Below are 18,188 nucleotides of genomic sequence, written 5' to 3'. Positions count from 1 at the left end.
GTCCCTGCGGAGATGTAGGGCCCTATTTTATAAGTCGAGTCGATCAAAAACGACTCGACTGGAGTCACTGTCGACTAAAAATTTCACTCGACTTGGCTCTGTCACTCGAATTTATCAAAAGTTGTCACTCTATGTGACTGGATCACTATGGGAGTCGACGGGTGACATCTGAAATATGCATGCTTACTTTGATCGACAATGAGCTCAGACGAGTCACATGAATCTGCTCGATTTACAAAATACACCCCGTAATGTGAAGAATTTTTCCTTGACGATTCAGGGCCAGAGAAAATAAAACTATGTTGGACCCATTGCAAACAATTTGCTCGGATTGATTTTTATAACTTTTTTCATGGAAGTTCTTTTAGATGTCATATAATAAAAATAACTGTCAGAAATTCACAAATTGACAAATAATGTCAATCAAAAAAAAATTTGAATTTTGAAGTAGGTCTAGAAAGCTAAGAGATCAATAACACGTTAGGGTGGGGCTTATTTCCAAAAATCTTCCGTAGTCAGGATTTACAAAGTGGAAAATGATCACCGGTCCCAAAATAACATCCTGTGAAAAAATTAGATTTTTTGGTGAAGGTTTAGAGGTGGCGCATAGGGCGTAAGTGCAATTTTCCCATTTTAGTGAACTCTGAAAAAATTTGGTATGCTTTTCAGCTTGTTTTGGTGATTTTAGGACCCTTGAGGGCAAAAAATCACCTCAAAATTGCGATATCTCCACTCCTTTAGATGATATATGACGAAATGTATTTTATACATGCGATTTTTGGCCCTTGTTTAGGTTACGCTGACTGATTACTATGAACCCGAATAAGCATATGAATAGCTGGGGAGGATTCCTATCCAAGTATAATGGAACAAAGAGCAAAGAAAGATGAGAGAAAGAACAAAGGACACAGAAGAATGTAAGGTGGGGTGAGTTAAACAAGGGAAGGTGTAACTGATGATATTATATTAGAATGAACTACGGAACCATAAAAATATCTCGGTTGGATGTAGGAGATGTGATTATATGCAAGTTCAACACTAATTTTGTATTTTAGAAAGCCCGTTTTATATAACTCCAGCAATTGCTTTTATAATCTGAAAAAAATTACAGAGGGGCCTAAACCAATACAGGCTCAAAATCCGTACACTTCGATTTTTTCGTTTCGATTAATCGATTTTTTGAATCGATGTTAGGACAACTCAAATTCAAGTGAATCGAATTTCTTCATTCGTTTTTTTTTCGATTCAGAAGGATGAAATTGATTAGAATGTTTGATGAGATGATGAAACACGAACCTAGTTATGAACTGGCTTTGAAGCGTTCAAAATATAATTTTCAATTTCAAACGTTTTTATATTGATGGAATTTAATAATTGAATTTCGTTTTATTTTAAGAGCTTGTTTTTGTACATTTTCATATGACCTTAAGAATCGAATCGATTCAAAAACATCGATTCAATTGATTCGATTAAATCGGTGAATCGATTCGACATATCGAATTTGAATCGATTCAGTAACATCGATGTTTTGGTCAAATTTGCCCAACGCTAGCCACAACACCTTCAACATAACTTCGGACAAACAAAAATGCAGTTGAAGTTCAACACATCGTTCTACATCTGTAGAGTAAGGTGGGGCAAAAGTTCGACCTTAGTGGTATAATCAAAGTTTCCAGGAAAACAATAGCAGTTAAAACAAAACAAATACCATACAGTGAACCTTCAACATATTGGCTATAATTTTGCTGAACAAACTTGTGTCAAAATATTTACTCATTTTTAGTTATAACAGTTTCAAAATTGATTGTCTTATTCGAACTTTTGCCCCACCGGTGGGGCAAGAGTTCGAATCTAGTGTGAGGCAAAAGTTTGCTGGCTAAAACACAAAATATCGATCCTTTTATGACAGGCATACCTTACACCAGCCGTAAACTTAAGTTTAGCGAAAAATACACACTAAATTTTCATCAAAAAATTGCCCAAAACCGAGTTAATTGTAATATACTCAAAAATAGCAGTTTTTTGCAAAACTAAGTGGAAATGTAAAATTTTGGTGACAATTTTCACACGATCAGACAAATTCAACTAAATTTGAAGATAATATGTGGATTTAAGGCAATTTGCAAATTTTCCGTGATTTTATATATGGGTCGAACTTTTGCCCCGCTGATTCGAACTTTTGCCCCACTATGGGCCAAAATTTTGTTTCTAGCATTTATGCAAAAACTAATACACCTCAAAGCAACCCTATGATAGGCCTAGAAACGCCCTTACATAAAATATTGAAAAAGATTTTATCTTCAATTGGTTCCATGCAACGAAAGTGAAAACCTCTCGAATTAAAACAAAATTTAAGCTTCACAGTTCTTAAACATATTTTTTTTAGGAATTGCGACAGAGCTACATGAAGGAATGTCCTATGTATATATAAATGCTTATATAAATTTGTTATAATTTATGGCTGAATTTCCAGGATGTATATTTTGCAACGGTCCATTTCGATAAATTGCTATCAACATCCAGGAAAAAAAAACCGAACGATTATTGAACTAAAGCAGTGAAGTGAACATGCATTTATCTATACCAGGAGAATAATGATGAAACTTCGCATGGAGTTGAGGACATTTTAGCCGTTACATTAATCTAAAATCGTATGCATGGATTGAAAACTAGAGATGGGTCAAAAATTGGTGCTCTTCCCCTACTTGCAGAAACATTGCTCGACATATTTCTGAAGTAGGCTATATAAAATAGAAGTCAATATAATCATCGTTTTCTACTGGAACTTTTCTCCATTGCGTAAAATCGAGATTTTACAAGATTCCTCAGTTACACTCAACACATCACTAGTTTCACCCTCCCAACTGTTTAACCCGCCCCACCTTACATTCTTCTGTGTTCTTTGTTCTTTCTCTCATTCTTCTTTGCTCTTCGCTCCATTTTACTAGCATAGGAATTCTCCCCAGCTAATCATATGCTTATTCGGGTTCATAGTAATCAGTCAGCGTAACCTATACAAGGGCCAAAAATCGCATGCATAAATATATTTCGTCAAATATCATCTAAAGGAGTAAAGATATCGCAATTTTGAGGTGATTTTTTGCCCTTAAGGGTCCTAAAATCACCAAAACAAGCTGAAAAGCATACCAAATTTTTTCAGAGTTCACCTAAATGGGAAAATTGCACTTACGCCCTATGCGCCACCTCTAAACCTTCACCGAAAATTCTCATTTTTTCACAGGATGTTATTTTGGGACCGATGATCATTTTCCACTTTGTAAATCCTGACTACGGAAGATTTTTGGAAATAAGCCCCACCCTAATAACACGTGTTGTTCTGTTTTGAAGCTAGTGTTCATAATCTTTAGGGAAAGGGGACATTTTAGGGCCCTATTTTATAAGTCGAGTCGATCAAAAACGGCTCCACTGGAGTCACTGTCGACCAAAAATTTCGCTCGACTAGGCTCTGTCACTCGAGTTTATCGACAGTTGTCACTCTATGTGACTGGATTACTATGGGAGTCGACGGGTGACATCTAAAATATGCATGCTTACTTTGATCGACAATGACTACAGACGAGTCACGTGAATTCGCTCGAATTACAAAACAGACCCCTTAATCTTCACCCGTATAGAACTCAAATTTATGGGGCCCAGATAGCCGTAGCGGTAAACGCGCAGCTATTCAGCAAGACCAAGCTGAGGGTCGTGGGTTCGAATCCCTCCGGCCGAGGATCTTTTCGGGTTGGAATTTTTTTCGATTTCCCAGGGCATAGAGTATCTTCGTACCTGCCACACGATATACGCATGCAAAAATGGTCATTGGCATAGTAAGCTCTCAGTTAATAACTGTGGAAGTGCTCATAAGAACACTAAGCTAAGAAGCAGGCTCTGTCCCAGTGGGGACGTAACGCCAGAAAAGAAGAAGCACTCAAATTTAAAAAGTATTGAAAGATGAAAAACTAAAAACACTCACCTCCTAGCGCGTCCGCGTCGCGCTGCTTGTTGTTGATCTTACTGTGGGACGATGGTAACGGTTTGAGCACCGAGACTGGCACCAGGCCCTCCTGGCTGTCGGTGGAGTTGATTGGTAACCGGACTAAGCAGAAATCGGGCGCCCCGGAGCAGTTCATGTCCAAAATCTCCACCTGGGCGCCCTTGGTCACCGTCAGTTCCGACGAGCCCTGGGTCGCACTGTAGTCCGCTATCACCCACGTTACCTCAGCTAGACCACCCTGCAATTGGAAGAATGATTGAAGTTATTCATTAGTATAATTATAAAACATCTATCAGTCAAGTTTAAAACATGTTGTTTTACTCTGTATATACATTTAAAGCAATCATGTTTAAAAATTCCCTGCTACTAACTAAGTAAAAATAGTCACACAAAACGTGAAAACCTTCCGCTTTCGAAGCAAGACTTGCCTTCCTCCCCAGTGGCACTATTTATAGATTTATGCTCCTTTTCCCATAATTATGTATTCACATTTATGTAAATATGGTATCGATTAATCCCACTTAGAAGAACGACCCAATGGGAAAGAATCAAGCCATTGCTGGTTGGTTGGTAGGCCACCTCCATCATCTCCGTTAATGTGCTTCGGTGTGTATTTCACCCAGAGAGTCAATTTAAATAATCATATTGGCTTGGAAAATCGGAGGCATATGGAAGGACGTTGTAGCCTAGCCGATAGTCGATGGCTTAACCTGATTCGCCCTAATAAGGAAACATGTCTAACTGTGTTACCCATTTTCAATGTGGCTCTATAGTCGAACGGTCGGACCTAGGAAACTAGGGTCTATCGGAAGAATACAAGTGGGAATCGAATGGGATGACGGGGTAGTGGTCGAAATGGTTTCATCTGCTCTTAGTCAGCTAGGTCAGTACTTTACGTGCTGTATAGGAATAGAACAAGCTTCGTTATTTACTTAGTGGTTAATCAATCCCTAGTTCGCTGTTCTATTTATACTTTTTATTCGTAAATTTTTAGTTTTTATACTTCGTGTTTTGAGTGTATTTTTTGAAAAATATCACAACTTAAATCGAAAATTTGAGCTTGAGCTTGATTGGCCGCCCGTGGATGCTACTCCAGTATCACCAGATCAGCTGCACTTACACAAGGAACCAAGCGTATGACTGCTTGGGACTAACAGGCATCCTCAGTGTAGCGTTGGGCAAATTTGTTCAGAACATCGATGTTACTGAATCGATTCACATTTCAACTGCCGAATCGATTCATCGATTTAATCGAATCCTTTGAATCGATGTTTTCGAATCGATTCGAATCGGATGAAAACTGACATTTATGAAGCTTGAAATGAGACCAAATGCATTTGCAACCGATTTCAACATCTTCCAATCAAATCAGTTTCGAAAATCAATCGACCAGATTTAATACTTCAAGATAAGTTCAAAATATGGTTTCTTTGACACAAACTTATTAAGAAATATTTAACGATTTCATCAAAATGAATCGAATCAAAGAATCGAATGAAGAGAATCGATTCATCCGATTTTAGGTGCTCCGAACATCGATTCAAAAAATCGATTAATCGGAAAGCAAACATCGATTTTCGGAACATCGATTCAAAATCGCCCAACGCTACCTCAGTGTATAAGTGCTGGTGATCTTCTATTTTTAGCGACAATGGTGCCTGCCACGTCAGAATACAGACCAATGTGGGGAAGGGGGAGGAATTGATGATGCATTATACTGGCTCCCACGTAGGCCGTATATACCACTGCATCTACGCCAGTTCATGTAGGAGTGTATGGATTGGGGGAAAGGCATGGCAGAGAGGTTTTCTTTTGTGGTTAGCAGACTGCCTATGTATCAGATGTAAGGAAAGGCATGCTCGTGGAAGTATGGAAGCGTTAGGGAAACGGTTTCTTGTCCGTCTCTGGTTCTAGCGTTTGCTACGAACGAATAGTTTGAGTGTGATAGATTTAGAATGGAAGATAGAAGCAACTGAGAGATATACAACTACAAAGTACGAGGAAAGGGACGGGCCTGGGATTGAACCCACGACCTTCTGCTTATGAAGCAGAAGCGGTAGCCATCAGACCACCAACCCCGTCCGCAACTTAAATCGAAAATTTAGTGATGATGATGATGATGATGATTATTTAGCCACCATCAGCGCAAGGATTACCTATGACTGCAGAATCATACCGGGATGGTATGATCTACCTGATGGTTTGTTGTAGCAGGGCTAGTTAATATCTTTGAAGACCTTTGGAAGACAACACTAAGGCTGTTTTCTCATGACAAAAGGCTGGCGACCCCACGCACTTTCATCCAGTCAACAGTTCAATTAACTCCCTTAGGCTACCCCTCCCCAACACCCAATATATAGTAATATATCATATATAGTGTTAATAAAGTATCTTACCGTAAAATGATAGAAATAATGTTAAATCGAAAATTTAGTAAACAAAAATTCAAAATATGTTTATGTCAAAAGTGAGAATAACTCATTGTCTTTTAAATGCGTCATAGAGTGTTTTGTAAGACGTGTAATCATAGCAACCACTTTTGTATGTTTTAAGGGGATGAACCAAGATGAACCCAAACTTTTGTACGGGAGTGTATAGGCGTGTACTTTCATAATAGCACAGTCTTTTTATTCGATTTTTATGTTTTGGGAAGAAAAATGATGGGGTAATCTGTATCCGGAAGTTTTGCTCTCCTTGCCATGTGATTCTTTTGTCGGCCAAATCACCTGATGTTTGACAAAAAGGTTTAAGGGGAAAAATCTCGGAATCTAAAGATGGCCGGCACAATGGCCGACTTCTCCCCTTACTCACGTTTTCGAAGGCACAAAACTGGAGAAATAGTTGGCAAACGTTCCTGATCTTCTTATTTTAAGCTTTCTGCTAGTGCACAAAGCCAAAATAAAAACTACACTGTTGTGGGATGCTTTCTTCGCGAGATTTGTGCCTTTGAAGTTTTAATTCAATCTTAAAAGTTGATTCCAAACTGTTTCACCTTAAGAAAACCCTTCATGTCGAGGAAAGCAAAGCTGCCTCAAATTCAGCAAGTCATCCTAGGACCACGACTTTATAAAAGTAGATTCCAACATAAGACTGAAACACAAAAGGCTGAATCTCAACTATCTGATCAAACAACATAAGGTTGAAAATTTTCAATAGGAATGAAAAACATAAAAACGTAGAAAAATACATTCAAACGAGCTTGAAGTAAACAGGTACAAATATTTCTCAGTTAGAGGAAAAGAAAATTGTAGATATTATCTCATCATCTGAATTTTCACATATGGGTTCCAAGTGTCTACAAAAAAGCACAATTATTGTTCAAATGACCATCGTCGATTTTCACCAAACATAGGTCAAATGTTCTTTCACTTGACGCCTGTAAAAATCTACTTCGTTAATGCAAATTTAACAAACATTTCAGGAACGAAAAAAATCATGCTCACTGACATTAATGCCACCATTGATGGCACAAAAGTGGCTATAGGACATTTCGTCAAATGACGTTTGATCGAATAACGTTTGGTTGAACGGAAATTAGGTCGCAAGTGTGTATATGAAATGGAATCCCTCATTAGCTCTTCCGTAAATTTCTCTGGGATTATCCCAAAAACCTCTTTCAAGTTCTTCCGGTAATCCTCATGGAATCCTTTATACAAAATCCTTCTGAAATTAGCGGGAAATCCCTCTATTGCTCATTCATAAACCTATCTCGAGCTGATCCGTCCAAAAATCCTTATTCTGGAAATGCTTCTGGGATTGATACTACTGAAAATCTTTCGGACAAGTTTCCAAGAATCCCTGTGGGATTCTTTAGAAAAACCCTTCTGGGATTCTTCCAAAAATCTCTCAGAAAGTCTTTTTAGTTTCTTTCGGAAATTTTTATGAAATTATTATAGTTATCTCTCTATAATTCTTCCAAGTAAAATGTACCAGAAAGACTTTCTTTATTCTTCTTTATTCTTTATTCTTTATTTGTATACTTTCAACTGATCTAATAATGATCTTATTGAAATTTTACTTAGAGCTAATGTCAATTCTCTTGGATTATCCAGTAAATTCGCCTTCGATTTTTATGGAAGTCTTCGAGATTTCATCAGTGAAATTTCCTTGGAATTCTGTAGAAAATGTTTCTATGATTGTCTTACAAAAATCCCTCAGGATTTCTTCCGGAAATCCATCCATGAATGTCCCTGGATCTTTTTTGGATATCTCTTAGTGAGAGATCAGGATTATTCCGATTCTTCTGGAATTCTCCCGGAAATCCGTCCGAAACTATAATAAAAATCTGTTCTTTCACTGTCAAATTATTTTTTTTTTCAAATTCTCGATATTTTCCAGGGAGCGATGAATTTTGATAATTGATCGCTGTTGTTAGTAGTTTTGATTAGATGTTGGGTGAGTTTCAAAGCAATGGCAACCTTTTTATTACAAAATTTAGATTTTATCTTCTGACCTAAAAATTCTGGTCAAACTACTGTACTATGCAGTTGGGCTGCACTAGGCTATCACTCATGAAAATTACTTTCACTTCGGGAAAATAAAATTTCAAGCTGGCGAGAAGATTACGAATTGAGGGTGGGTTAGGAGCACAATCAGACCCTTGAATGTGCAATGTGGGGTAGTAATTGGGAATGCCATTGACGGTTTGTTATCTTCTACAAGGTTTTCGAAACCCAACAGGGCGCGTGCACCGGGTTGCGGATAGGAGCAAAGGGAGATCAATAGCATCTACTTAAAATAATAGAGCAAAAAGCCGTTCCATGATTAGGTAATGTTTAGCGATCTTCTATGGTGTTCTAGTACTATAAATTTCTTCACTCACTGGGAATTCTGGCCTTGATAATATCAATAGTAATAAAAACATAAAATAATACCTAATACATACTTAACAAGTACAATGTAGGGTTTCAATGCTAGTAATGGACCCCTTAGTAGCTGAAATTCATTCTAGACGCTTTTCCGCAATGATATCTCAGACGCATATACGTTTTGTGGAGTCTAACAACAAATTCAATGTTTTTACTTCATAGTACGTCTATGAAACATACAAAATCATTAGATTTTTCTAGCGAAATATGCATTTGAAAAACTGTTGTCCGAATGCCTATTATGGACCCTCCCGGGGTTAATAATAGGATTGTTTACAAATTTGACGTTGCGTATTATGGACCCTCCATTTGATTCCCATGTAATCCGGCTCGCTGCCACCTGGAAATGCGTATTATGGACCCTCTTGTTGTGGTTTCATTTACAAAACTGTTCAAATATCTGTATTTATGCGTCTCAAACCAAATATTTTGCCTGAAACTGCTGACTAACAATGTAATCGAAGTTCCCCCGGTGGATTTTCATAGGAATCAAGTTGCTTTTAGTGTTAATTTTATGTTTTTCTGTAGGGGGTCCATAATACGCAAAGGGTCCATAACCGGCATCGACTCCCTAGCTTCACTGTAGAAATAAATGAAATAAAATCAATTTTCTATATTTGACAAGGTTTTGAAGACAATCAATGAGTGAAAGAACTGCCTAATAGAAAAGCCACATCAGCCAAGTCTATACATATACAAATGTTGGTCATAGGGTCATGGCGAACATTCGATATGTATGTCTATGACTGATTCTTATCTAACAGGGGCACTAGTAGACCACGCGGACAATTTGTATACATCGGTCTTACGATCCGAAAGGCTCAGCTATGCTGTAAAATCATTCTTTTGAAGCTACTCATCAGTACTGTTACATTGTTGAATTCTTTAACAAAATTACATAATCAACTCATTACTAATCACTGTCCCTATATTCTCTCTTTCTCACATTCTTATCTGTCGCATGATTATGATCATGACTAATATTATGCATGAGCATGCACAATATGAATTATTTCAGGATTGTAAGCAGTACATGGATAACTGGACAGAATAACTTCGAAAAGGGTGCTTAAAACTAGGATAATCCTGGTCAGGGAAGTATTATCATCAAGAGTAAGTTACAATTCTTCATTATTAACTGCTGAATCACACAAATGAACTAATAATATCAAATATCTTTAAATAAATCAGTACTTTCAATTATATTTCAGTACATAATAAAAACAGATAAAGTTTGTAAAGTCGTCACCATCGATTGAATTGCGTTATTTATAGTAAACCTCAACCATTATCAAAAACTTATAAAGCGTAATAAGAGCAGTCCTTAGCATCACTCTCATATTGTTCTTATTTTGTTGTTTATAAAATTTGTAAAAAAAACGATCAGCCCATTCTTTCTTACTTGTACAATTGCCAGTCTATTCCAAATTTTAATAAGCAAATCAAATTTCAAAACTCAAATTAAGTTGCTATCAGCACATTTACATTTTGCAGCACTAATCGCATTATTGTGTCAAGTCTTATCCAATTCCCTATACCCTACCCCAACCCCCTCTTCCTATCCGATAGTGTTCAAGCAGTCTGCATAGACTATTACGGCCATTACCAATCCCTGTCCCCGGTTTTGGACTGACTTACGCTCTCATTGCCCCACCAAACGCTGCAAAATGAAAATGTAAATTTTTAGTTTTTATACTTGGACCATTATGTGTGTGCACTTTCGTAGACCGCTCCCCCCCCCCTCCAAATTATGGACGTCATTTTTTGATGACTACTTTTACTGGGATAACACATTTTGCGTGGTGTAGCGTAGTAACGGAGTATTTCGTAGATCCAATACTGGAAGATCTCAAAATGGTTGCAGCTATAAAACAAAGCAATGCATTGCTAATAGTTTCTAAATTTGATCCTCGGTCGGCCCTGGATCTTTTCGTAAAGGAAGTTTTTTTTACTACATTTCCATATACCGTAATCCGGGGTAAGACTGATCGTTTTAGTGGATATTTCTTAAAAATTTCTTTTGATAATGCATATGTTGCAAGCATAGCATAGCATAGCATAGCATAGACTGACTGTACATGTCAATGGTTGCTACTCCGTGATTGATCGGAAATGGTAAGAATTGCACTACGATCCAAATGAATAAGGGATGGAGTTTCCGCTTACTCTCGAAGTGCAATTTTAGCAGATCTAATATTATTGATCAATAACGGCGCCGGCCAAGTCCTTACAGTCAGTTGGGATGGGGAAGGAATGTTAGGGTGTAATGATTGTTGCTTCTAGAGACCGAGAATACCTCTGCATCTCCACAATCACCACGGGAAGGGTGTTTATTAGTGAGGGAGGAAAAGATCTGGGAGTCACCTCTGGTCGGTGATGCGATCCATGGACAAGGGGGAAATATACGACTTATATTTAAAGCTAGTTTTGTATTTTTGTCTCGAGAAGTTTTTGGTAGAAGCTTTAAAAAATAGGTCAACATCTATAATGTCGAACAATTCAAAAGATGTTTTCATTAATGTCGAAAACTGAAAATTACATGTATATATTTTAAATTATATGAAACAGTAATAATGCCGACACTTGTAGTGACGAACCATACATAGTTTGTTTGAAAATGACATATGAGTATTACTGTGCATTTTGTCTCGATATGGTAGAAGTTTTAAAAAATACGTCAACATTCACAATGTCGAACAATTCAAAAGATAATTTTTAATAATGTCAAAAAGAGAAAAATATATGTATATTGAAATTGTATAAGAAAATAGCATAATGCCGACACTTATAGTGACGAACCATACAAAGTTTGTTTTAATATTACATAAAAGTTACGCTTTCAAGAAAAAATGTGTTATCATAAGCATGAAACGAACTCACCAGTTGGTAATCCATTCTCGACTGAACACAAAACTGACACTGACAGCAAAACTTCTTGGCGTTCCGAAAACAAACCGTCTTGCTTGGGCCTTCCCAAATACCTCTTTTGATAATGCATATGTTGCAAGTTTTATATTTTTAAAACAAGTACTGACATCCATTGCTCGTGTCTATAAACTGTATTTTGTTTTCTCAAAGCTTAGAGAGTGTTTAAAAAAATATTTTGGGTAATTTTTTTATTCAGCTGACATGGGGTAACACTGATCATTCATGAAAACAACGTGCGGTAATGTTGAAAATATCATTACTTACTAAAACCATGGTCCCTAAAGCCGAATATGAAGGCCAAATTCTCACAAGTCATTTACTTTTTGAGTTATTTTAAAATTAAAAACACCTTGAATTGTGGAATACGCATAAGGGCAATTTTCTAAGGAAATTCTCCTTTTTTATAGCAATTTGTGAATTATGCTTAACTGAACATACAGTCATAACGCCATAACTTAATATTGAAGGGACCATCGAGTTAGGGAGGTATCGAGTTACAGAACACAAAACCAGTGCAAATGCTATCCAAGGTACCATCGCGTTAGCCATCACACAAATTATTTTACGGATTCCTGTAAAATCTCAACAGCTGAACAGTTCGGTGAAATAAATTAACGGAGTATGATAAATTTTTACAGTATTCGGTAAAAATTCACTGGAATCCGTTGAATTCCGACGAAATTACGGTGTTTTATTTCACCGAACTGTTCAGCTGTTGAGATTACGGTGAAATTCACCGATTTCCGGTAAAATGAGCTAAGTGTGATGAAAACCAACATTCAATATGGCTCTTTAACTCGATATCAAGATACGGAATATCGAGCTAGGGAGAGTTAACTGTATTTGAGAAAGTTTTGACAACGGAATCGTTTTCAACGATGTCATTTTTAGTAACAACCGCATTTCTCTTGCTCATATCGTTTTCAGAACTCATGTGAGACCTGATTCTTTGATCGTGTCATCCATAATCATGATAATCATTGTTTCCAAAAGTTTAAAAATTTACGCATGACCACAACTTAATTTTCGCAAAAATCTTATTGTTCATTAGCTCATGAAAAGAAAAAAGAGAATCGCCATTCATGCATTTAAAATATTTCATCGATAAATGTTGATTCAAACTTTTTACGAGGAGGGTCATTGAGATCAATGTTACCCCGGATTACGGTACCTTTTATTAATTATTAATATTCATATTAATTAATACAAACTCTTTGAGCAGAAATTGTAATAAGGAATTTTTAAAAAGAAAAGTATTAAGTATTAGGCACTTTTTAATTCCACTCCAATTGCCTATCTTTTGACAGATATGCTCATTTCAAATACCGTCTTCTTCAGTGTCAGTTACTCGCATACACTCGCAGTGAATGCTTTAATAGAACATTAAGCTGACAAGCAGACTGGGGCTGAAGGACGTAATGACAAGGAGAGGAAGAAACTGTCATGTTGTTCACTTTATCACTCTCATTCCAATAATTCACTGAAAACTATTTGGAAAGGAATAGCTGTCCAATCAAACGACAGTTTTGAAACAACAAGACAGCTTCCACTACCGGCCACATTTTACTTCTCCGTTACAAGGAGAGTCCAGAGACTTTCGATGCACTCATAGATGTTAAGAAGTTAGAAGATAGGGAAAAAACAGTCTTTCGCTATAAGTGAATGATGCGATCAGAGTCAAATTGGATGTCTCTGTAATTCAATGTATTTTGTATAGATATATTGGTAATTGGGTATAAGCACATATGGTTAAAAGGAAAAAGATGAACGAATCTTTATTTCGCCATATATTTTGCCGACAACATATTATTCAAGTAACACTACTGCCATCTGTTGAGTAAAAAGCGCGTAATCATTATTTTCGGGTGAATTCAAATCATCGTATATTTGGAAAACGAAAGAGGACGAAATTAAAACAAACACGCTCAAAAACAAGCTACACATAATTGAGTACGACTCACACAAAATCAGGCTCTTCTGGACCAACACAAAATTTGTACAATGTTAATACATGCTGAAAAATCTCTCCTCTTTTTTTACTTTTTATGACTTTCAGAGATGATTGGCAATATCGAACTACCCCGTGTGAGCTGTGTAACTACTTCAAAGCGTAAATGTCATAAACGAACAGTTCGACATCTGGTTGTCACTAGGAGAACGTTACGTATTAGTTAGCTTTTGACTCATCAGAGCGGCGCTGTTCATGTAGCCTAGAAAAGACGGGAGTCGGATATCTTTTTCGTTCTAATCATCTTTGGAATAAGTATAAATGCTTGCAATTTTGGCACTATCGTTGTGAATGACGTAGCTTAGCTATCTAAGACTTGCGATCGAGATGAGATAGCTCGGTAGGTGGTTGCACTATAGCGCCATTATTGACTTTCAAACTTTGAACTCTCGATCTGTACACATTGAAAATGGTTAGCTAATCCAAAGCCCCATTTATTGAATCTCTGTGCAATTTCGATTTTTTTTGGTCAATCACGGAGTGCAACTACGAAGCGGTCATCTATGCTCATGCTCAGATTCATGTGACTCGTCTATAGTCACTAGTTTTTTGCAATTTTTCGTAATAGGCTGTTTTCCAGCACGCCAATCTGTCCGGAACCGTTTTTTGAACCTCCGTTCTATTACCTACGTCCAAAACTGCTAAACCATTCATATTGTATATTGCAATACTGAATTATCTCAAAATCTATATAAATAAAAATGGAATGGTGTTTGTATGTCACGAAATGGCTCACGAACGGGGCAACGGATTTGGATGATTCTTTTTCCATTTTGTTCGTCAAGGGTTCCGACGTGTTTGTGTATATAAAAGTTCCAGGATGTTCTCCGGGAAAATAGGAAAAACGGGACTGAACGGAACTGTCATTTTGTATGGGACGATTCATAGCGGTTTTCATCAGCCTACTTGATGGCAAGACGAAGTTTGCCGGGACCACTAGTTATGCATAAAAACTGAAAAATAAGAATATTAAAAAATATATACCGGATAATCGAGTCTGCAATTCCGGATAATCGAGTCCGACCTGTAAAGTATTTGAAAAATACTCAAAGTATGTGCAAGTTATACGTTCTCCTGAAGCACATTGTGCAAACAATATGTCGTCCGTTTGAAGGTTTCGCGGTAGCGACCTTGTGAAGCTGTATTTATCCAGCGATATTTTTTTGCTGCATCGGAAACCGATATTTTGGCTACATCGGAAATGCTAAAATTCAATACAGTATGGCCCATAAAAACCTATGAGCTACTATTGATATAAGTTGTGTCTAACCGAAGAAACAAATTTCAACATCAAAAATCTGTTATAGGCTTCCGTATTTATTATTTATTCAACTTCAACAAAAAATAAAGGCAAATCAAAGCTATAAGCCGCAAATGCCCTCAAAACTATGACCCTGGTAAAATATTTTATTATGATCTGGAAAAACACGTTCTCTTAGAACTCCTCCATCCTCTGATACCAAAAAAACTAAAATTTTCAACAATAAAGTGTGATTTTTGAAGGTGGAAAGTTTATAACCAGAGTATACGACAATCAGACGCTGTTTCTAGCTTTGGGTGGACAAAACCTTTGAACTTATTTGCTTTATTACATTATTTGGGACAGTAAGAAAAATATGACAAAAATTGTCCTGGATAGCGAAGTTGTGTCAGAATATACTACAATAATCAGAAATTACATTCACTTTCAAAAATAATGAAAATAACGCTTGTTGATGCTATATTCACGTTCAAAAAATTTTCGCATTTTTTATGGGCCATACTGTACATTGATTACGCACATACTTTCCATATGCAAACCCCCATTGCAAAAATCCATATGGGTTGGCACATGAATCAAATGAGGACATTATCTTGAGTGTACGGAATTGCAAAAAAATGTTGTGTGTAACTCGTTGTAGAACTCGATTTTTAAGGCACTCGTCGAAATTATATAAATTTACTACTCGTGCTGTAAAAATCATCATTCTGCAACTTGTTCTGTAAACTACTATTCCGAGCTTATTTATGTAAAATGCTATATCTAGTGACTTATCCCGAAGCAATACTGTAAGGCGGCCAAGAGAAGAGACTGAAGCAAGGGTGATGCCCATATCTCTGTAAAACTGCTTACAGACAATAGTACTGGTTTAGTGGTTCGGCGGAGGTACGCTAATCACACTTCCTGAGTTATCGTTGGATGTCTGACGAAAGATTTCCCTCTCGTAGCAAAAAAGTAGGCCGCGTGTACACAACAAGTATTAAGATGCATTCTACTTTCCAATCTTGCACTGATTCATTTCTTACTCATTGTTTAAGACAAACGGAGGGCATCTGAACTGAATTGGGATTTATTATCATCATTTCAAACGAAAAGCATGCTCTACCCACACAAAACCAAACAACAGCAAGCAGCAGGAACGTAAGCGTAGTACACCCTACTTGATGACGTTAGCAATGACGAACAGCTCTCTCCAAACATTTGATCCCCAGTGAGCAACATCATTCATTCGTCTGCTCACATAACCTAACCCCCAGCGTAATCCTTGGTAGCATAAATAAATTACACTTCGATATCGAATGCAAAATTTATCGCAAATGAAATGTAATTGATTTCCTCCTGCAAGGTCAAATTAATCCGATGGAAATCCACACCATTTATCTTTGGCACAACATAGCCCAAACAAATGCCTACGGAAACACTCCTTAAAAGCTTCGAGTATCCCGGCTTTCACCAGAATACATTTGTAAAGACCAGCGATTCTTTTCAACGCATCCATCACCACCAAGCAACAACTTCTCACTCTCTCTCGGGTCTGGAAGTGAGATCCAATTTCTCGCTGGCTCACCACCTATTCCAATCATTCCAAGGCGGAAAAGGAAATGAAACGGAACCCCAAATTTGTATGGTTCAATTCGCATCTTGTTGGTATTTTGCGTGCACTTTGCCACCGCTGAGATCTGGGAAAACCGACAGGCAAAAACTCAGTTGGGGATTTTTGTTTTCCGTACGGGTTTGGGCCGAAAGCTCTCAGATTTTAATGAAACTTTTTCCACAGGCAGGGCCGCCTATATTCCCGGAAAACTCAGTTGGATTTTTTTTTTGTTTTCCCCTGACACTACTTACTTTTACAAATCATAACTCAAGAACGAAGCATCATAGAAACAAAGTTTTTTTATAAAAATGAAAGCAAATTTTCTCAGGAATAAAAAAAAATAATTGGAAAAAGTTTTCCACAAAATTCTCCACCGTTGAGAAAATTCGTAAGGAAAAGCCGGAAAAACTATGCTCTAACTCGTGGAAAATTTTCAAAAACATATTTTTGAGAAGGTAATTTCATAAGCTTTAATCGCTGAAATTTTTGAGTTATTTTTTTTCGTTTTTGAGTTATGGCCAATTTTGTAAAAAAATGTGCATATGTGCCATTTTGAGCCTTTTCTTTGAAAAATCATAGCTCAAGAAAGAAGCATCGTAGAAACAAAGATTTTTTTAATGAAAATGAAAGCAAATTTTCTAAGGAATAGAAAAAAATGTTAAAAAGTTTTCTACAAATTTTTCCACCGTTGAGAAAATTTGTAAAAAAAAGCCGGGAAAACTATGTTCTAATTCGTGTAAGATTTTCAAAGAAATATTTTTGAGAACAGAATTTTATAAATTTCAATCACTGAAATTTTTAAGATGTACTACTTTTTAATTCCTGCGTTTGGTCATAGTTTTGTGAAAAATGCCTGATTTCTCGTACAAGTCTTTTCGTTTGAAAATCATAACTGAAGATAAAAGCGTCACAGAAACATTTGTTTTGTCAAAACGGAATCAAATTTTCTCAAAACTTTGCGATTTTTTTGAAATGGAATAAGTTTTTCAGGACATTTTTCACCGTTAAGGAAAATAAATAATGATAACCCGATTAGCTATTCCAGCTTACAAACAAAGTATATTTGAAAAGAGCGATCAATAAGATCCAATCCTAAACATTTTTAATACGCTCATTTTTCGTTCCTAAAACATGATCAAATATTGCCAAGATGAGCTGTTTACAAATTTATACATTTATAAGTTTTTAAAGCTTATTTTCAAATTTATAAGTTCATAAACAAAACTACTTAAGAACGAAACAGCATAAAAACAAAGATTTCTTCAATCATAATGTAGGCATTTTTTCCAGCTACTTGTTAGGTAACTACAAAATTGACAGTTAAATCAATGGGTAGACAATATGGCAATTAGGTATTTACCAATTCTGGTTGAGAATCATAAGTTTACCAAAAAACTAACAAAGAACAGTGAGAAAGTGCAAGTGTTGTCAGCTGTATATTACTCGTTATTACCGAAGCTGTTGAAATGGACAAAGTTCAATACTATGAATACTATTCGCTATGCTGTAACCCCTTCGGACTGGACGGCCAT

The 18,188-nt window shown here is 36.6% G+C and overlaps 1 protein-coding gene across 3 annotated transcripts in view; it reads right to left on the bottom strand.

Annotated features, from left to right (window-relative positions):
* The window catches only part of LOC5570339 (triple functional domain protein), a 298,245-nt gene that overhangs the window by 122,976 nt on the left and 157,081 nt on the right, over positions 1-18,188 (bottom strand). For all 3 annotated transcript variants that reach the window (XM_021843783.1, XM_021843781.1, XM_021843782.1), the window contains exon 8: positions 3,977-4,235. In XM_021843783.1, the coding sequence (XP_021699475.1) occupies positions 3,977-4,235 (259 nt within the window). The remainder of the gene's footprint in view (positions 1-3,976; positions 4,236-18,188) is intronic.

This window comes from Aedes aegypti, chromosome 2 (genome assembly GCF_002204515.2).
Source record: "Aedes aegypti strain LVP_AGWG chromosome 2, AaegL5.0 Primary Assembly, whole genome shotgun sequence".
NCBI classification, from domain to species: domain Eukaryota; kingdom Metazoa; phylum Arthropoda; class Insecta; order Diptera; family Culicidae; genus Aedes; species Aedes aegypti.
This window is presented reverse-complemented; position numbering and strand designations above follow the sequence as displayed.